At 36.1% G+C, this 20,931-nt stretch overlaps 1 protein-coding gene across 3 annotated transcripts; it reads right to left on the bottom strand.

The window, feature by feature from the left end:
• Positions 1-30: 30 nt before the first annotated feature.
• On the bottom strand, positions 31-19,626 carry col17a1b (collagen, type XVII, alpha 1b). Of its 3 annotated transcripts, none has more exons than XM_057342962.1 (59): positions 19,391-19,613; positions 18,119-18,180; positions 17,849-17,881; positions 17,567-17,668; positions 17,201-17,449; positions 17,060-17,107; positions 16,941-16,970; positions 14,578-14,625; positions 14,120-14,302; positions 13,807-13,983; positions 13,410-13,469; positions 13,237-13,311; positions 12,976-13,050; positions 12,706-12,780; positions 12,501-12,575; positions 12,245-12,397; positions 12,032-12,121; positions 11,863-11,895; positions 11,563-11,709; positions 11,167-11,412; positions 10,751-10,801; positions 10,629-10,655; positions 10,527-10,553; positions 10,384-10,437; positions 10,080-10,184; positions 9,927-9,971; positions 9,778-9,795; positions 9,619-9,663; positions 9,497-9,523; positions 9,359-9,394; positions 8,828-8,890; positions 7,718-7,753; positions 7,562-7,633; positions 7,367-7,393; positions 7,223-7,258; positions 7,040-7,075; positions 6,830-6,910; positions 6,576-6,611; positions 6,364-6,456; positions 6,209-6,277; positions 6,031-6,063; positions 5,668-5,730; positions 5,521-5,580; positions 5,343-5,369; positions 5,166-5,210; positions 4,647-4,724; positions 4,499-4,546; positions 4,221-4,352; positions 4,027-4,134; positions 3,472-3,570; positions 3,257-3,373; positions 2,313-2,408; positions 2,075-2,221; positions 1,839-1,985; positions 1,442-1,621; positions 997-1,149; positions 826-906; positions 604-684; positions 31-519 (listed from the first exon to the last, which is right to left on the bottom strand). In XM_057342962.1, exons 2-59 carry the CDS (start codon positions 18,168-18,170, stop codon positions 476-478), a joined length of 4,674 nt encoding a protein of 1,557 aa, XP_057198945.1. In that variant the 5' UTR covers positions 18,171-18,180; positions 19,391-19,613; the 3' UTR covers positions 31-475. The 3 variants fall into 3 exon arrangements, with proteins under 3 accessions (XP_057198945.1, XP_057198944.1, XP_057198946.1); XM_057342961.1 differs by having other exon boundaries at positions 11,863-11,907; positions 19,391-19,611; XM_057342963.1 differs by lacking the exons at positions 31-519; positions 604-684; positions 826-906; positions 997-1,149 and adding an exon at positions 1,156-1,306 and having other exon boundaries at positions 11,863-11,907; positions 19,391-19,626.
• Between the last annotated feature and the right edge of the window lie 1,305 nt (positions 19,627-20,931).

Below are 20,931 nucleotides of genomic sequence, written 5' to 3'. Positions count from 1 at the left end.
TAATGTTCCAGCACATGCTATAAAACAGTCTCAGGTGTTTTAAATAGTTTATTTTCTTTGGACTGGTTTTTCATTTTACATTCTGATCTTTTGCTGTTTGTGAAACATATTCATAAGATTCATACAATACAAAAACAGCCAAAACCATTGCGGTAAAAAATAAAAGCAATTTTAAAATCCGCTTTTAGGTAAAAGTACATTTCAAGTGCTTTTGTTTATAACAAATATTAGATAAAAAAATGCAAAAATGTAAGACTGTTGTCATAAACCCACACTAGTAAAGCTCTGATAATGTGTGTAATGTTTGGATAAAAAAATTGCATGCATTTGCTTGATTATAAAACTGTATATTGTGATAATATAGGACCCAAACAAGCCTCTGACCTGCATTACTTCATAAAGAGAGGCAAGTTTATGTGTTATTTATATTTTCTTTATGATATTCATGGTGCTTCTACTACAATTTTATGACTCTTTATACACCAGTGGCTCTTCTCCATCTACCAGACTGGGTATCACCTAAGGTTAAATATAAATAAAGACGTATCAGATTGACTGCTATAGCATCATCAGTTGATTGATATTTTTAATAATTTTTCTAACCTTTTTCACCCTTCTCTCCTCTTGGTCCTTCGGGTCCTCTTTGTCCCGGCAGGCCAGGTATTCCTGAGCTTCCTACAACCCCTTTAGATCATAAAGTTACAATACCGCTGTAAATTAGCAATGGCTCACGTTTTTTTCCCTATTACAATATTTTAGTTCATGTCTTGCAAGGTTTGATCTATATGAATCATGGCTGGCATTATCAGCTTCTGTAACTGTTACCTTTCTCTCCTTTTGGTCCTGGGTATCCTCTCTCTCCTCTAGGTCCCTGCCTACCAGGGGGTCCTGGAATGGCCCCGTGTACTAAAAAGGATGAAATTATTTTACCCAAATGATCCAAGCAGCATGTGGCAATTAAATATCTAATTGGCATCAACAAAAGTGGACACTGACTTCTAAAGAAGTCCACAAGGTCAGCAGTCACGTTTCCATAGGCAGCAAACACGCGGCTGTACCCGGGAGGACCAGGGGGCCCCGGGGACCCTTGGAACCGTTGTTCTTGTCCTCTCCAGTACCCCTCCGTAAGATCCTGCAGTAGACCCTGATCTGTAGGAAAAGTAAAACAGTTCAGCCAAAAATGAAAATTCAACATTTACTCACCCTCATGTCTAAACCTGTTTGAGTTTTTTCTGCAGAACACAAAAGAAGATATTTTGAAGAATGTTGGTAACCAAACAACACTGGCCCCCCATTGACTTCCATTCTATGAACACAAAACCACAGGGACATTTCTCAAAATATCTTCTTTTGTGTTCCACATTAGAGTCATGACCCAATGTTTTTGGGTGAACTTTAAGAAAATTAGTTTTGTAATGTATTTATGAATAAAACGACTCACTCTTTATGTAGTCGGTCACTTTCAGTGCAACATTAGAATAGTCCAGTGCTTCACCCGTCTCAGTGCCCAAATGATACTGGCTTCTCACATTCTGATAATTGTATCCTGGTTCACCACGTTCACCTTTCTGTCCAGGGGGTCCGGGAGGCCCAGGGAGACCGTAGCGTCTTACAGCGTCACCTGAAAAAAGTGCCACTATTAAATGATACTTCAATCTACCATCATCTGTAATATAAACCAGGAGAATCAAATATGTGAATGCAGATCTGATTCATGCATTCTGCTCTGACAATGCAGGGTGGAGGGTGACCGCATAACTTGCAGTATCGGTTAAATATTCACCTCTCAATGAGAAGTTACACTAGTGTCAGCTTTCAGAGACAAGTTACAAACTCACTGTTGAAGTACTCCTGCAGCTCAGCACGGATGTGTTCTCTCTGGGCTTGGGAAGATCCGCTATATGATACCAGGCCTGTAACATCTCCTGGAGGTCCATGGGGTCCTCGTGGACCAGGTGGGCCTGGGGGTCCTCTAAAACCATTTTCTATATACCACAGAATGGCATCATTGTCTTGTTACATGTCTATTGAAGGTGGATGGTAGAATAATGTGTTGGGGCATCAGATGACTCACTCTGCAGGTAGAGCTGGATGTCCTCCAGTTTTAAACCTGAGATCACAGTTGAGCTGCTTCCTGGAGCACCGGGTAGACCAGGAGGTCCCTGTACGCCAGGAGGACCAGGGAGCCCGGGATGTCCAATGCTTCCACTGAGCCCTGATTCTTCAAGTACATACAAGGGTAATGTAAGGAAATGTTTTTGCTTTCCATAGAAAATTCTTTAAATGATTCAAAGTTAAAAAGAATCACATACTCTGAATTAAAGTGGTTACGTCACTGTAGGTCAAGCCTGGTAGGCCAGGGGGGCCGGGAGGGCCTGGTGGTCCAGCCTTATTTATAATTCCCTGCTCTAGAAATGAATTCATAAATGCCATTAGACAGAACTTAATATAAAATAGTATTTCCTGTAAACTATAAAATATATTTGATATATATTATCTATTTGGGATTTTCCTCAAATCAAATCAAATCTAAATCTAAATATTATTTGTAAAAATTTAAGGGAAATTATTATTATTATGTATATTAAAAATGTTGACACAGCAATAAACTGAAATTAAAGGGACAGTTCACCCAAAAATAAAAATTCTGTCGTCATTTACTCACTTTCAAGTTGTTCCAAATCTGTATAAATGTCTGTGTTCTGATGAACACAGAGAAAGATATTTGGAAGAATGCTTATAACAGTTCTTGGACTCCACTGAATACCAAAGTAGGAAAAATGACTTTATAATTTTTTAGAAGAAGATATTTTGAAAAATGTAGGAAAGCAAACAGTTCTAGGGCACTTTTGACTACCATTGTAATTTTTCCTACTATGGTAGTCAATGGGGTCCAAGAACTGTTTCTTACAAGCATTTGTCCAAATATCTTTTTCTGTGTTCATTACAACAAAGAAATTTATACTGATTTGGAACAACGCGGGGGTGAGTAAATTATGACTTTTTTGCGTGAACTGTCCCTTAAAGGCACTAAAATTATTAACTGATAATAAATTGGAACTAAAACTAGAAAAGTAGAATGTATATATAAATATAAAAAAATAACTGAATTATAAAAAGCACATATAAAATTGCTAAGAATGAACCTAATATTAACCTGAAAAAATATATATATATTTTGAAATTGTGTTTGGTGCCCTAGTGTTGGAGAAATGATACATTAGATTAGTCACATAACTCAGCTAAAGGAACACACCTCTCATTATTCTGATGACATAGTTTGCTACTTCCTGTGTGTTGAAGCTAGTAGCAATACTGCCAGCTGCTCCCGGTGGTCCTGGAGGGCCAATCACATATCGCCTCACATCGTCTCCTGAACACAAGACAAAATCAAACAATCCATTTCAATCCCTCAAAATTAACATCATCCACAAATCTGAGAGAAAACATTTATATCCATTGTTTACTCACTCTGTAACAGAGAAATAATGTATTCAGCAGTTATGCTTCCAGGTGGGCCTGGAGGACCCGGTGGACCTTGACTAATACTGACACCACTGATTCCAGAACCTGAAACAAGTTAATAATATTACCTCAATGTGGCTATTGTGTGTCAATGCTATAATATAATATTCTATAATATGCTATAATATTATGCACAAAAATAATGCACAAATTTTTTTTCCTCTTATAAGAACATTTACATTTAGTCATTTAGCAGACGCTTTTATCCAAAGCAACTTACAAATGAGGTAAACAATAGAAGCAACTGGAACAACACAAGGACAACATAAGGAGTAACCCCTGGCGGGTACATATGTCTGTATTAGCGAGTGAAGATATGGGGGTTCCGAACCAGTGGTGGTCTTGTAGGCCAAGAAATATACAATTATGACACCCTAATATATAGCTTTCACTTATGCAATAAAAACATGTGTTATTTAGTGGAATTATCGTTTGGCCAGGATATTTAGTTACATATACAGTAGACAGAATTTTTATTTTTATGAGGCATTTAAGACTTACGCTGAAGGTAGGCAACGACCCGAGATGCCACTTCCTCCACAGACACTGAAGCCCCAGGTGGTCCTGGTGGCCCTTGAATACTAGACAAATGCTGCCTCATGCTGTCACCTTGGTAGAGCAAGTCACACGTTCATAAGGAAATGACCTTCTGTGTATATTCACGTCAAGAATCATCCAGATGAACAGGTACTCACTCTGCATATACTCCATGATGTAACGACGATAATCTGCAGTTGAATGTGATCCACCGGAATGGCCTGGAGCACCGGGAGGTCCGGGAGGACCAGCAGGACCAGGCACCCCTGGGGGCCCGACTGCAACTGACCCTAAGGATAGAGCATATGGAATATTATGGAGAGGGCAAAAATAGTGAAACAATGTTTTAACATGGATTCATGAGGTTTGCCCAATGCAATACAAATACAAACAGCCAGAAATGTTGTACAGTACAGAAAAGTAAATTAATATTCACCTCTTGAGTCTCTTTGGAATATCGCTGTACCTGGTATTCCAGGCTCCCCTGCAGAATTAGTACAATGAAAACAGGTCAACAATACGTTGCATGAAAGATACTATAACATCTTTGTGCAATGTTTCCTGATCCTTATTTAAAGATTTACCATTACGTCCGTCCCGTCCGGGTGGTCCTGGAGGACCTGGGGGACCTGGTGGTCCTTGACCCGCACCATATTCAGTGACTATAATGAGTTAAAATTAATAACGCATACAATTTATTTCATGTTAATCATTAATTCAGGTAGTTTTCATTTAATAGCAATACTGAAACAATAAATGCTTTAAAACAACTAAAGATGTAAAACTGTTGAATGTCAATGTAACTGAATGTAAGTAATGGCAGATTAAACATTTAGAAGGCCAAGGCTCGGTTTCACAGACAAGATTTAGCTTAATCCAGGACTATGCCTTAGTTAAATTAGGATATTTAAATTGCTTATTATAAAATGCCTTAAATAAAAACATTACTGGTGTGCATCTTGAGAAAAAACAATGGCAATTACATGTTTTAAGATATGCTTGGGCAAGTTATTTTCAGTTAAGACAGCTCAAACTTGCCAAGACTAGGCAAACTACACAGATATTTTTTCAATAATATTAACAACAAAACATTTTTTACTTACTAACTCTACCGGAACTCCCCGCAAGGCCAGGTTGACCCGGTTCACCTAAGAAATGATGATAAAAAGAATAAAAAAGCAAGTCCTGACTTAAGACATGTGATGGTTGATCTATTCAAAGATGTGTGCAGTGTTCATAATAATCATTGTGATTTATTTAGTTAGTGATTAGAGCTTCACCTTGGTATCCCCTTGGTCCTTGAGCACCTGAAGTTTACACACATTAATCATTAGATATCTGATATTAGTTGTGTAACTACTGTCTAATATAATGCTTTCAAAGTGGCCTTTCTGGTAAAAGGTCAATAGAAAAAATAGAAATAATCAGTTTTGATCATTTGAAAACATTATATTTCACCTGTTGCTCCTTTAGGTCCTGGAGAACCAGGTGGCCCAGGTGGTCCGGCAAAGAACGTTCCTGTGTTGGGAAAATTTGTCAGACTTACAAAAATCACAATGCAATTATAACAGCATTTAAAACCATGTTTTTGTGCTGTAGCCAAACCTGAATTTGGCACAAAGCTTCCTGAATCTCCCTTGTCTCCTTTTGGACCTGGTCTGCCGTATCCTATAAGACAATTACAAACAGTTGGGAACAGTGTGACACTATAGAAAAGTCTGAGTAAGAGCCTTCTTATATACCATATTTCTCCTTCAACTGGTTCATACTGTAATATGAATACAGTATTTGTGCTGAATGCTACAAACATTCAGTAAAGATTTCACGTTGTATTGATAAAGGAAGTGGGAGCACATTTTTTAGTTAGTGATATTTTCTGTTTTTTACAAACAGCAAAAAAGTTCAATTGAAAAAATGACAGATTTAATCTGTGGAAAGTGTACTTTTAACTGTACTATGTAATTATACCTGGTTGACCCGGTGGTCCTTGTATAGAATCTCCTATAAGAACAAAGCAAAGTAAAATGACTCAATGCATTCAAATCTGATTTGTTTTTAAGTCACACGCAAATCCATAGAGTTATTATTACAAAAAAACATTGTTTACTTGAAGACATAATTCAAGATATTGGTCTTATTATTATACCTGGACGTCCAGGAGGCCCTGGGGGACCAGGTGGTCCAGTAACACCAGCATTCTGTGCACCATAAACACCTAAAACATCAGATACACAGATGGTATGTCAATGTGTCTCTCTTATCTGCAAATATTGAAATGAGATCTTTTTCACGAAGACTCACTTTCTGCTCGCCTTGAACTCACAGTCTCACTAGTTCTGACTACAATACCAGGTTCACCTTGATCTCCTTGATCTCCCTTGGGACCTTTAGGACCTGCATAAACATGGAGATGGACAGGCGGATGGAATACCATTTTAGTAAGATTTTGAATGTACTTGTGTGTATTTCATGGAGTAAAACATCAATAGCAAGTGCATCAGATGCAGTTTTACCAGGCTGTCCAGGAAGTCCAGCAGGGCCGATGGGACCTAGTGTGACAAGATAAATAATTTACATTAGTAAAGTATCAGGAGTGTTCTCATTCTCATTCAAAGTGTTTGCTTTACATATCTAATGATGTGTGTGTAAACTAATGCAATATGAAGATTTTTATTGTGGTCTTAAGAAGGAGATGGCTGTTTGTTTTAGTTTTAACTCTAGTTTGGTTGTTTTTAACAATGTGATATACTGTATGTTATGAACACACCTGAGAGTCCAGGGTGTCCAGGTGGGCCAGGAGGTCCAGGGCTGCCTGGTTGGCCTGGGATAGCCACTGAGCTAGAGCCAGCTGCAAAATCAACATAGTCCATGTCAAAAGAAAACTCTCAGTTTTTCATGACATCATTTTCATTTTTGGGTGGAATATCCCTTTAATTTATTGAACTGTTCAGTGATCTGATGCTTCAGATAGTCTTACCTGCATTAATCACTCTCCCAGGTGCACCGATCTCACCTGTGAACATTTTCACAACGATTAATGTTAACATGCTCAACATATTTTTATTTACAGATATGACTCCAATGTTCGATAATACCTCAATAATACTAAACACAAGAAGATTCTATAATATCTGTCAACTTCATACAAACGTCATCCCACCTTTAGCCCCAGGTTGACCAGGATTGCCAGGAATGCCTATGATTAAATAAAAAAAAAATGTTTTTAAAGTCTGCACACAAATATATGAATACTGTAAAGTACAGAAGGTAAAGAAAAAAAGAAAGTAGTAAAACAGTGTTATACCTGGAGGTCCTTGTAGACCAGGAGTTCCTGATATGAAAAGGTCAGTGAAAAACAAATTAGACAAAAGCACGTGATTTTATTGTGATTATCAGCTTTATACGGTAGTATAATGTTTACATTTATAATAGTTTATATTATAAAGTGACAAATGATTGGAACTATGTTCATCCACGCAGTTGACATTGGATTTTATACCTGAAAGCCCAGCATCACCGGGTGGCCCAGCTGGTCCTCGGATTCCTGGTAGGCCAATTGACCCTGTCTCACCTGGGGATGAACAAACACAATAGAGATACAAACACAAATACTGAAAACATGATTTGTAAAATCAAATTAATAAATGTCATTTACCTCTTTGGCCTTTTTCACCATCAGGTCCTTGAGGCCCTAGTTTGACGTTAGAATGTTAAGTAAGTCAAATCATTTTATTTGTGTAGCGCTTTAATACATACGGTACTACCATCATGTCTTAACGTTTTAAGCAAATGTGACAAAAATATAAACTTGTTTATTGTAACCTGTACTAAGATTTTCAATGAAACCACAGTATGGAAGTAAAATAGAGACAAATGTGTTTGAAGCAAAAAGACGTGCTGAATAGCACTAACTGAAAAAAATGCATTGTATTAACAGTGCTTGCATTTTAAGGTTCTGCAGTTCAACATGGTTGCATATTTAAGCTGTGATTTTTTCAAATGTAAAAATTTCACACACAGTTTCACCGTTTAAAAATTCAATAATCAAAAGTCACCTTTTAAATTTCGTTAAAAAAATTCAACTTGTTTTAAAATACAACCTTTAATATTCGACAAACAAATTTCAGTTCATATTATTTAGGTTTAAAAATTCGCTTCCACAAATTCAGTGGTTCAAATTCGGCTTGAATTTCAAAGTTTCACATCCGGGAATCCCAGGAGAAGCAATAGAGCGCCGATTCCGCCAATGCATGATCTCTACCTGCTGCCTGACCGCTTCACCAGCAGGTGGTGCAAGACGGTTCTGACGAAGACCAAAGCAAGAAATGCAGATACTTTTTATATGCTGGCCGCACAGACTACTCATCTGCTCATCTGCTCGATTAAGTGAATTTATTTGATCTCATAGATCTCTTCTTATGCATCATCAACATCAGAAATTTTAGGTTAAAAAATCACAACTTAAATATGCAACCATGTTGAATTGCAGAACCTTAAAATGCAAGCACTGTTGATACAATGCATTTTTTTCAGTTAGTGCTATTCAGCACGTCTTTTTGCTTCAAACACATTTGTCTCTATTTTACTTCCATACCACGTGCATTGTTTTCCTCTTCACGTGTATTTGATATAACCGTTATTCAATTTCTTGCATACAGCAGAATATTTTTGGAGCTTCAGAATGTCTGGGGTTAAGAAGCAATTTGACCATTTGATATAACTTTACTATCGGATCAGGTTAGTGCTTGTTTATACAGATAATTACCTGCTGATCCTTTTGCTCCTTTCTCAGCAGTTGGTCCAGGTCTCCCTGCAGACCCAGGAACACCTGATAAAATCACCACAAGTTTAAGTTTATATTTGTTGTATATTTAAACTAGGGCTGTCAAACGATTAATCGCGATTAATCACATCCAGAATAAAAGTTTGTGTTTATATAATATATTTCTGTGGAGTGTGGATATTAATTTTGGATTTATAAACACATACACATACATGTATAAATATTTAGGAAATGTTTTTTTGATCCAATTATGTATTTATTTGTATTTACCAATAATTTAAATTAATAAATTAAATTATAAATGTTTGTTCATTTTTATATTTTTCTTTTTCTATATGCATGTATTTGAATGTGCTTATAAATACAAAATTATTATGAACAGTACACAGACAAATATTATGTAAACACAAACTTTTATTTTGGATGCGATTAATCGTGATTAATCGTTTGACAGCCCTAATTTAAACATACTGTAACATACGTTAATCAAGTTCACAGCCTAAATTTACAAACCTGGAATCCCACTGTCTCCTTTATCACCGTGATCACCTGCGATACAATACACATAATTTCACATAAACGGCACAATAACCACAGTGATAAGTTGTGATGATTTGTATCATTTAAGACAAAATATGATTTGTTACAAACCTTTAATTCCAGGTGGACCCCTATCACCTGCAAAAAATAAAAAAGTAGATTTTAATGGTAATACAGCTGGTACAGTTAGTTAGGCTAAATCAAAATCATTCATTCAGAACACAACTTCAAACCTTTAGGACCAGGTTCACCGCTAAAGCCTCGAGGACCTTGTTCACCTGCACAGGAAGAAAACAAGGGCTTCAGTTTTACATTTGTCATTGTATTATATGATGGCATAAACGTGTGATGTCAATCAATTTTTTATTTGTTTGAATAACAAGGTTTATTACCCTGTAAACCGGCAGCACCTAAAGAGATAAAATAACAAACCAATAATTATTACAATAACAATGATAATGATTAAATCTTACAAAAATAAAGTATAAGCCTTTTGAAATAAATAAATATAAAAATATAGTTAATTTAATTTTGCATTAACCTTTTTGCCCATGTACACCAGCAATACCAGGAAATCCAGGTAAACCTGGACAACACAACACAAAACAAAAATTAAAACACGTAATTTATTAAGTTAAATAATAAATAAATTAAAAATAAAAATTTAAGTTTCATTGTTATGGCAGAATCTTACCCCTTTCACCCTTTTCTCCCATTCCTGGCGGTCCTGGATCTCCACGGGATCCAGGCTGTCCATCTCTTCCCCTGAAACCTGCTGGCCCATCTGCACCCTGTTCACCTGTCAAACACATTTTTAAAGAACAAATTTTCAAGTCTAAAATCATGTTTTCATAAAAAACATCAATATGGACTACGGTACTTAAAAACGTTGCCATTACAAGTAAACATTGACATTTTCTTCAGTTGACTACTTTGCAATTTAAAATCATGAATGTTCTATATTCCAGGTTATAGATGTGTTGAATTATGTGGACTACCTTTTTCTCCTTTCGACCCGTCTCTTCCTGGATGTCCTGGCACTCCCGAAGACCCTTCAGTAACATATCAAATGACATTAAAATCTGACTGCTGAGTACTTTTATGACTTTAGTTTTATTAACAGATCAAGTATAACTCTCACCTGATTGTCCTGGAAAACCACTGTCTCCTGCAAAACAACTTGACAAGTTAGTATGGCCCCAAGGAAATGATAAGAACTCAAATGAATTCAAACTGTACAAACCTTTGGGCCCTTGAGGTCCAGTGTCACCTAAAAGTGGCAAAAAGAGTAAACATCAATAACACAATAATACAAATTAAGTTTCTTTTTACAAATCCATAGAAGTTTTCTGTATGTTCAAATACCTTTTGGCCCCCGCAGTCCTCCTTCAGCTTTGACTAAAGACATGAGATGGTCTACATACACAAAAAGTGTGTTGTTAAAATATACGGTTTTAAATAATATTTATATACATATAATAAAAATGCAGTGATTTCACACATTTGTGCAGTTCAGATAAATTCTATTATCAGAAACAAAATTTGAGTGAAATGTTCATGTTCAAAACCCTAAAAAAACTTTGGGCCCCACTGTATATAAAAGCCCATAAATATAGTGAATGTCAAAAATCGTAATAAAGCTATAAAGCTATTAAACTGACCAGATGGTGTTTTGCAAATAAATTCAATCATGCAGCTCCCGTGGGGGTCAGGTGCAGGGGTAGGATGTAGAAATGATCATGATCATAGTATGAAAACCACTGCTTTATGAGACTTCATACCTCTCATGGCTTCAGACTGCATCTCTGCTCTCAGAGTTTGTTGTATATTTCTCTGCAGTGCTAAATTGCCTGAAAAGTCTGTAGACCCCAGATCCAGTGTATTCTCATATGCAGATCTAACTCCACCGTTGTTGACATTATGAACGCCATCATTAGAAGCTGACAGGCGACTTGTGTGTGCGTTCATGGAGGAGGAAATTCCCTCAAGAGTACTGACACGATTCTTCAGTTTCTTCACCTCCTCAGCTTCAAGACAAGAGATGTTCACATTGATAAATACGAAAGAGACACATCAGCAGTGCATTTTAAACTCTTTCCCACCATTCTTCTTCTTTAATAATATTCATTCTTGCATTCTTCCTGATATTAACTCCTTCACAGGAATGACAGACTTACCCAAAGCAATGAGTCCAAACAAAAGTCCAAGGAGCAGAAGAAGACCGAGCAAAAAGCCAAGCAGCCACTTCCACCAGGAACAGCAGTGCGGCCCACAACAACCCCCTACACAAGTACAGTCGTCCTCATCCTCAGCCTTATGAATCTCTGACAGAACACAGACAGCAGCAGAGAGGTAAACTTCACAAATCAGTCAAACATAGAATGGAATGCTAGACTATGCAAAGGTTATTTCACAGTAGTTTTGGGATTGAAATATATCATTTTTGTACTGTACATAATAAGAATAATAAAGTTTACCTGCATATGTAGCTTTATCTTTTGTCGCCACTGCTGTAGACCCATCTTCGAAGAAGAATATTTTTGGTGATGCAAACACATAGTTTCAAGTCAGTATTTTCATGACTTTAAAGTATTTTACTTGTTGTTTTCTGTTCTCATATATTAAAAATATAAAAAGGGTTCTTACAGTATGCACCAGAGCTAGACTTGACTGGTGCGCTTTCAGAATAGCTGGTTGTAAAAACGTCCTTCTTCACTGAAACATCTGAATATGACTCTATAATGAAAACATTGTGTGGTGTTCAGTTATTCCAAATATAGTGTTAGTCTAGAACATAACATGTTATGTAATGTTTTATTAGAACCATTTCAACGCCACCACGAATAATTCAGTGTTTACCTGCTTTGCCATTGGGGGCGCTGCTGGTAAACTGCTTGCCACTGTCTTTGGTCAAAATAAGTTCTTCTGTCTCTCTCTTCACAGGAATGTTCTCTTTCTCTGATGTCAGGTATTTCTTTGTCATGTTCTCATTAAGGACCCTTGTGCCAGTTCCTAAATACAACACATAGTGTTTCTGTTTATCTTGCAGCAATAGCTATGCCTTCAAAGAATCAAAGTATACAAGGAATAAAGCCTGATTAAATATGACAACCACCTGAAGTGGAGACACCTGTGCTCACTCCAACAGTGCTGTTTGGACTTGCTGAATAGTTTTTCTGCACTCCATATCCTAAAGGATTCCCACACATAAACAACATTTCTCATTTTACAGTGTTGGGTTTCTATTTGCATAAATGCTCATTATTATGTATTGAGTCAGTTTCTCAGGACACTAATTCAAATGCTTTTGAATCAAACACCTGAAGTGGAGACACCTGTGCTCGCTCCCACAGGGCTGTTTGGACTTGATGAATAATTTTTCTGCACCCCATATCCTGAAGAATGCAAGAAACGCACAATATAAAAGTGTATCTTTCATATTGTCAATAAAACAATAGCATGTAGAATTGCTTTTTCACAAAAATAAATGTTTCTGTACAGTATATATATTGTATGAATAAATAACAATGTATAATAATTAAATATTAGTTTAAAACATAGATAAAATAATTCTCAATTAAAACAACCACCTGAAGTGGAGACACCTGTGCTCAGTCCAACAGGGCTGTTTGGACTTGATGAATAATTTTTCTGTACCCCATATCCTGAAGAATGCAAGAAACGCATAAAAGTGTATCTTTCATATTCTCAATAAGACATTAGCATTTTCACTTGCCTGACAATAAAGAATAATTTTATTGTATGTATGTATATTGCTTGTGTATTGAAAAAATATAATTGTACGAAATATTTGTTTAAAAAACAAAGAAAGCAATTATTAAAACAAACACCTGAGGTTGAGACACCTGCGCTCACTCCAACAGGGCTGTTTGTGATTGATGAATAATTTTTCTGCACCCCATACCCTAAAAAAACCAAACACATTAACAAATACACATAAACATGTAGGTAGAATGTATGCAATGTTTTTATATGTAATTATACATGTAATGATAATGTGTACCTGGAATTGTGTTAGCTCCACTGGAACTTAAAACTCCTAAATTGTTTTGGAATCCATACACTATACACCAAGTAAAAACATAATTTTCATGTAATTAAATGTATATATTAAAGGTTTTATAGAACTAATATATTGATTAATGATCAAACTCTAAAATGTAAAATAACACTTCTATAAAACAGTATTTTGGCAGCTGGGGTGGCAGAAAAAAAATGTAAAAAAAACATCTTTGTAAAGTTAAAGTACATGATTTTCATGTTATTTTGCAACAGCTTTCAAGTTTGCAGTCTATTTATGTTATTTTAATTTTTTTTTACTGCATTTCAAAAATACATGAAAATTTGGTCAAATAAAACGAACGTTTAAAAACATAACCTATTGCCAAAGTGATGCAGACCTGATAAAGAAGATGGGGATGTGCTGTTGACAAGAGAAGCTCCTGTTGACATGTTGTTGGTGTTGCTGTGGAAGCTGTAGGCTGCATTACCAGTGGAGACTGCAGAGGGCAATGTGGAGGTGTTCCATGTAAATGAGGACAGGTCAGTCTCCAGAAAAGTGTTGTCATATTGCTCAGCTAAGAAAATCGGAAGAAAAGTCTTAACACTTTGGAATAGGTGTGGAACATGACTTATGTGCATGTATAAACCAGGGAGTGGCATGTGAAAACCCCTATAGGTGTGGTGGGAGTACTAAGACAAGATTTTACGAACAGTTCATCATGTCAGCATGAGCTGTCTTCATCTTCCTGTCAATGACTGGCTTGGTGGAGATGCTGGTCTCTATGGTGGCTTTGCGAGGGACGGGCAGAGGAGAGGTGCAGGGAGATCTTGTAGGGCTTACGCTGGCAGAGCGTGATCCTTTCAGTAGCCTTTTCACATCATCTAGCTCTGTCCCTGCAGCAACAGAGCTGTATCAGTCATTTTGCTGTTTAAACATGCCTTTACTTTTTCACTTTCTCAGACTATTGGCCACTGTAGCGTTAAACAGAAACGTAAACTAATGTAATGCCAATACAATAATAAAAAAACTTTATTTATCCCAGGTTACAAAGGGAATATTCAAACATTACTTCACACTTATATGCATGCTTTAAACATTTTGCCATATGGATCAATATTTACTGTATATCTAATACATTTTAAGAAAACTAATTAGAAAGAAAACCTACATCTTGTGGATGGAGATGCACTCTGCAGTCTTGTCCTGATTTCCGTCTCTAAAGTAGAGAGAGAGAATGCGTGTGAGAGAGAATAAGACGGACCAGGGGATGAAGAAAACAGTTTAAGACTCAACACTGATGTATACATTACAGCTTACAGCACCTTTGGCGTAAAACTAATAAAACTAAATAATAAATTCTTCCTAGTAATTGTTGAAACTAGTAAAAATCACCAGTACTTCATCAAATATTATCCTAAATTTCTTACACATATTGTAGGTATTATTTATGTATTTATATACAGCCACGGGAAAAAATAGGAGACCATTCCAAATTTTCATTTAATCAGCATTTCTAGATGTATTGTCACTATTACAGTGCAGCGTCTGTTGAATTTCAACAAAATCAAACCACAGGAGTGACATAAAGTCATCCAACAGCAATTTGAAAGACCGACAACATGACAAGACACACAAAAACTGTGATAGTTTTGAACTTTTCTAAAATACATATTAGTGTTGTTTTGCTTAAAAGTGAATCTGAACTTGTTTTCTTTGCAGTATTTGAGCTCTGAAAAATACTACATAGCATCTTTTCTGTTATTTTGACCTGCACTCTTAAAAATAAAGGGGCTTAAAAGGTTCTTCACAGCGATGCCAAAGATGAACGATTTGTGGTTCCAAAGAACCATTCAGTCAAAGGTTCTTTAGGGAACCATCACTTTATTACTTTTTTATAAACTGAAGAACCTTTTAGTAGTTCACAGAATGAAACAAAAATGATAATTTTACCTAAACACAACTATAAATATTAAATCCAGAAAAACTGAAAATAATTTTGAAATGGTCTCTTAATATTTTCAGTGGCTGTATATACAGCCGTGCAAAAAATTAAGAGACCATTTCTGAGACCATTTTTCTGATTAAAAAAATTACTATTTAAAGTCCCGAGTAAAGTGATATTAAAATGTGTGTTCTGCGTTTGTCACACAACAGAAAATGTGTTATTAACCACCCAGCCAAAATTGAATGGAGAAAAAAACATCCAGGTAAATAAAATAAGTTATCAAAATCTTGGGAGAAATAAGATGGACTCTCTGCTCTCAAACGCTGGGGGCGTGTCCGCTGTTTGCGCTAAAGCCACGCCCACTCGCGTCGCTCAACCTGAGTCCCACTCCCCAGTAGGCTATATGTGATTATTTTTATCGGAGGATTTCAATTCAAACACGCGTGAGTCAATGCGCGCAATATTTATTAATAGATAATTCACGAGTTCGCTATGCAGATAATAATGCAGGTTAAAATGTATGTGTATTTGGTGTGATGTCTGGGGAGAGGGCTCAGAGCCCGTCCCATCCCCATTTGCATCTCCATTACTGTTTGCTTGTTATTTGGCGTGAGATTTGTTTAGTTGGGCAGAGTGAGAGCATGAGAGAGTCTGAAAGCGTGTGTGTGAGAGCTTACAACCCCTGAGCTCGTGATTGAGCAGATGTCTGATGCACGCTCGGACGCTCCATTGTGTCACGGATCCCCCGTTTTAGCCCCGCCCAATAAACCCAGCACAGAGAATGGGTGAAAAACTGTTTAACGGTTTAACTCTACAATTCAGTACTACATACTTATGTGTCTTTGTAATATGTTTCAGCAATACATTTCTAACATCTATAATGTGTTTAGAGACAATTTTAAGAATTCGCTTTACCCGGACTTTAAAGGTTCACTCTTAAAAATAAAGGTGCTTCAAAATTTTTGGTCTAAATGGTTCCATAAATAACCTTTAACATCCGAAGAACCTTTCTGTTTCACAAAAGGTTCTGGAAAAAAAAGGTTCTTCAGATTATGAAAAAGTAAGAAAGAGATGGTTCTTTAAAGAACCTTTGACTAAATGATTCTTTGTGCAACTAAAAATGGTTCTTATATGGCACTGCTGTGAAGAACCTTTTAAGCACCGTTATTTTTTTTATTTGTAGAGTGTTTAGGTAAAATGAGCATTTTTGTTTCATTCTGTGGACTACTTACAATATTTCTCCCAAATTTCAAATAAAAAGATTGCTTCTATTTGCTTTTATTAGCAGAAAATGAAATCTGGAGAAACAGGTCAAAATAACAGAAAAGATGCTCTGTATTTAGGAAAACCTCAAAAATTATATTTTTATGTGATAACCTTGATTATTTTATTATCACAGTTTTCGTGTGTTTCGCACATTTGCTGTTGGATGACTTTATGTCACTCCTGAGGTTTGATTTTATTGAAATACAACAAACACTGGACTAGAATGGCCACAATATTTAAATGCTGATTTGAAATGAAAATTTTGAATGGTCTCTTAATTTTTCCGTGGCTGTTTATTATGTACATATTACTAATCTCACCTCTGCTCTGAGTCCTCCCTCTAGATGATCCTATAAACACAAATTAAACCAACAATGAATACTTTTTTTTATAAATCTTATAAATTAAGGGTATAAATATTGCTATTCGTGGTTGTTACCGTAGTCTTTTCTTTTGGTCTCTGGGGACGAATTGTCACTTGAGCTTCCTAAAATAGATGACACACTGACATAAATATAATAAACTCCAACAAAAAAAGCTTTTTTTTCCAAGGAGGTTCCCTTCCTCAATTCTGACTTACCATCGTAATGACTGGAACGAGTGGTTTTGCTTTTCTTCTCTAGAAACAAAGGGGAGACGCAGGAATCTTGTGTTCTCCTCGTGCCTTCAGTGGAACTGGATCTCACCCTTAGCCCAGAGCCCGATCCAAACGCACTATCAAAACCATCAGAAGAGCCACCTGCCTTCCTGCTTATACTCACAGAGGTCTCCTCTGTCAGAAGGTCACTGAGAGCAGATCCTAATCCACCCGTACTCCCACCCCCAGAAGCTAAAACACAGAGACAAAGATGGTTTAGCCCAATGATATTGCCTAACAATGTTTATACAGGTTTAGGAATGTTTATTCTATATTTAGCTAAACAATTGCTATGTTAAGTTTGCTTACAGGAAAAGAAGTAAGAACTGTTTTGGGTTATAATGTTCTTGTCCAAGCTAGAACTTCCAGAGTTACTTGACATTCCCTTCCCGGACGATGCACTGAATCCTCCTGGGGGTTAAAAACATGACAAACTGCAACAATTTCCACTTTGACCACATATTGCAAAACAGACACTCTTGCATACTGTTAAAGCCACAGTTTGGAGGGCAAAAAAAGTTAAAAGTTAAAGCTGAATAAAACACCAAATGAGCACAGAGAAACTGTGTTGAATGGACTGAGGTAACTTACGTGGTGGTAGAGATGTAAGTCTAGTTTCAGTGCCTGTTTTTAGAATACATGTTTTAAGAATGTGCTTGTTTAGATACACATTTATAAAGCAGGAAAACAACCCATGAATCAAACTAACAGAGTATTTTAATAACATTAGAGAACCACTAGATGGCATGAATAGAATAACAGAATCACTAGATGGCTAGATGGAAGTCTTACAAATGATTCACAACAACAGTTACATAAATTCAGTGCTGGAACTAAAGTGAGTGATCAAAAAATCCCTACCTTTGTCTCCTAAACTTCCTCCTGAATAGTTTCTTTGTCCTAAATCGTCCATTTCATTATAACTGAAGGAAAATAACATAAAAGCAATATGTTTTTATTTTTGTAGCTACGTTTATGAGTAATAATTGTACACTAGTAAAAACCATGGTAAATATCTGTAATATAAAGTGGAATCTGTTTCTTACATTATACATCTAACACTTACAGATACCTCCTTAAAAAGCTTTAAAGGTTTTTGCATTTGTTAACTCATTTATGAAACATATTTGCTGGGGTGTGTAAAATGACATAATCTCTTGTTTTGAAAGAGAACAGCAGAATCTGGAGAGCATATGGAGAAGTGTTTAACTGCATGTCCGCTTGTTCCCACAGCAACAAGTTTTAACAAGAAATGTAATACTCCAATGCACACTGAAAAACAGAGTTTTTTGCCTATTTCCTTGATGATTCCACTCATGTTACAAGGCAAGTATGTCATAGAATGGATGTCTGATCCAGATCATTGCCAAACTGTAATTATAGTTGGCACATGTAGCATTAATGCAGAATAATCCCTAAGGGATGATCATTTGTGCCAATAAAGGCTTGCAGGATCAACTACAGAGTCTCATATTTACACTGAAGAAAGTGAAGCAGATCACTACCACACCCTCCTCACATCCATAACAAATGCATGGCCAGCTACTGGTTCCCCAAAAACCACAACAAATCAAAAAGCTGAACATAATGGATGGTGTCTCATGCACAAACAAAATCTGTATTGTTAGTGGCAATTGTCCGTGCACAATCCTTTACGATTTTGCATCAGACTTTGATAATGTGTGAAACACAAATGTATTCACACACTTTCTTTCTCATATGTACAGTGAATGAGCCATTATAAAAATTTCACTAAACGTTTTTTTTTGGTCCTTCAATTTGCAATTATTTTCAATATCTTTACTGTAGTATGTGAGTTATCTCAAGATTTTAATAAGAACACAAGATATCTTATCAACATCTAAACATCAACATCCAAACCATCACAAAATCAGGATACAAAGAACCTTTGTTTTTATTTATTTTATGTATTTTCAAAGGAAACAACAGATGGATATTATCTGTAAATAGAGTGTAATGTTTTGCGGGAGATTACATAACTAAAAGACTGCATGTATTGGATCTGCAATTCATTTTTATTTTTTATCTTTACTTCTTTCATGCAGTTGAAAAGGTAAATATGCGAAATGTGTGAAAGTTGTGTAAGATTATATAAGATAAAAGACGCTTTACCTTTGTTACTGGAAACAGCAGAATGATTTTGGTTTCTTTTAAAAGAAAAGTCCAGTTAATCGTCCACTGAGGAGTTGTCCGTGAACTTCACCTGTGCAGTATGTGAATGTTGTTGCCCGACTTCTGTTGTGTTCTATTTCATTTTCTTTCTTCTTTCACAGGCAAGTTTTCACAGGACTTCTGGGTTGGATTTTAAACTGAGCCACTCCCCTGTCTTTTGGCAGGTACACACAGACAGACTTTGAAGAACACAATGCCCTTAGGAATCACAGTTTTATCCTTTATGATTCTGCAAACCGAAGCTTTAGGACATGTTCAGATGAAGACAGGTGTGGCTGGACGTGTCACACAGCAAAAAACAACACACTGCAAATGTTAGGAAGTGGGATTAAACAACCACGGTTGGCATAGCAGTGTAAATATTAGAGGATATGTATTTTGTATAACGTCAAGTAGTCTAGTCTGAAATATAAATCATTTTAAAGTTTGTTTTATTTGAGAGTTTGCGAAATTATTTTCCCTGTAAGTAGGAGGTAGTGATGTTTACTATACCCTTCCCCTGAACCTAAACCTAGAAACCAAATGCTATTATTAGATCAGATATAAAGCATGATTTGGCAGATTTATGCACTTTTTTAAAATAGCGACACCAGAAATAGATTGTCATTTGGTCTTTTGTTTGATTATTTTTTAAGCTTTGTTATGCAGTAAGTTTTAGAATACAGAGTTAGATTGTTGATTTATTGGTGTGACATTTGTCTTTTTGTAAGGGTTTTTCTATGAAATACAGTAATTATGAAAATAGTAAATGAATTAGTGGATATACAGTATATTTTGAGTAACTCAAAATTTAAGAACCACAATGAGCAAGCATAGGAAGTTATTGGAATTCCTAAAACATGACTATGGGGGGTGGGGGATCATTTAATCCATTTTTTACAAGCACCAGCTTGATTTGATGCTATGATGCATATTGCAATAATTAATATTACTCAGTATATAAATCACTATCTCTCTCTCTCTCTCTCTCTCTCTCTCTCTCTCTCTCTCTCTCTCTCTCTCTCTCTCTCTCTTTCTCTCTCTCTCCAAAGATTGTTGGATCATGAACAATGCATATGTTCCAAATCACATTCAGGCACAAACAAGCTTTCCCCAAGGAAAAATAAAGGCTTTAGTTTTCTGAAATCCATGTGCCTACTTTTTTCTTTTGATACATTCTTTCCTCTGACCACACCCTACTGATACAGACAACAGAACACACATGACTCACAAACGTTTTAACTCCACCCCTACTCTTTCTCTCTGACCAGTGTACTAGAACTAGACCCCACACAAATGACTAGAAAACATGCTGTGAAAGGGCACGGTCAATCTCCATTAAAATGTTTTGAGGAAGAAGTAAAAAGTAATAGAGGCAAAAAGTCAATGGATGTCTACATAAGAAAATGACACGAATTAAGTTAACCACAAAAGTAACAGCTTTCATTTTAAATTACAGGTTTTTCTTTGCCAAAGTTTTTCGTAAACAGGGTGTGTGCAAA

This window comes from Triplophysa rosa, linkage group LG9, assembly GCF_024868665.1.
Source record: "Triplophysa rosa linkage group LG9, Trosa_1v2, whole genome shotgun sequence".
Lineage (NCBI taxonomy): Eukaryota > Metazoa > Chordata > Actinopteri > Cypriniformes > Nemacheilidae > Triplophysa > Triplophysa rosa.
This window is presented reverse-complemented; position numbering and strand designations above follow the sequence as displayed.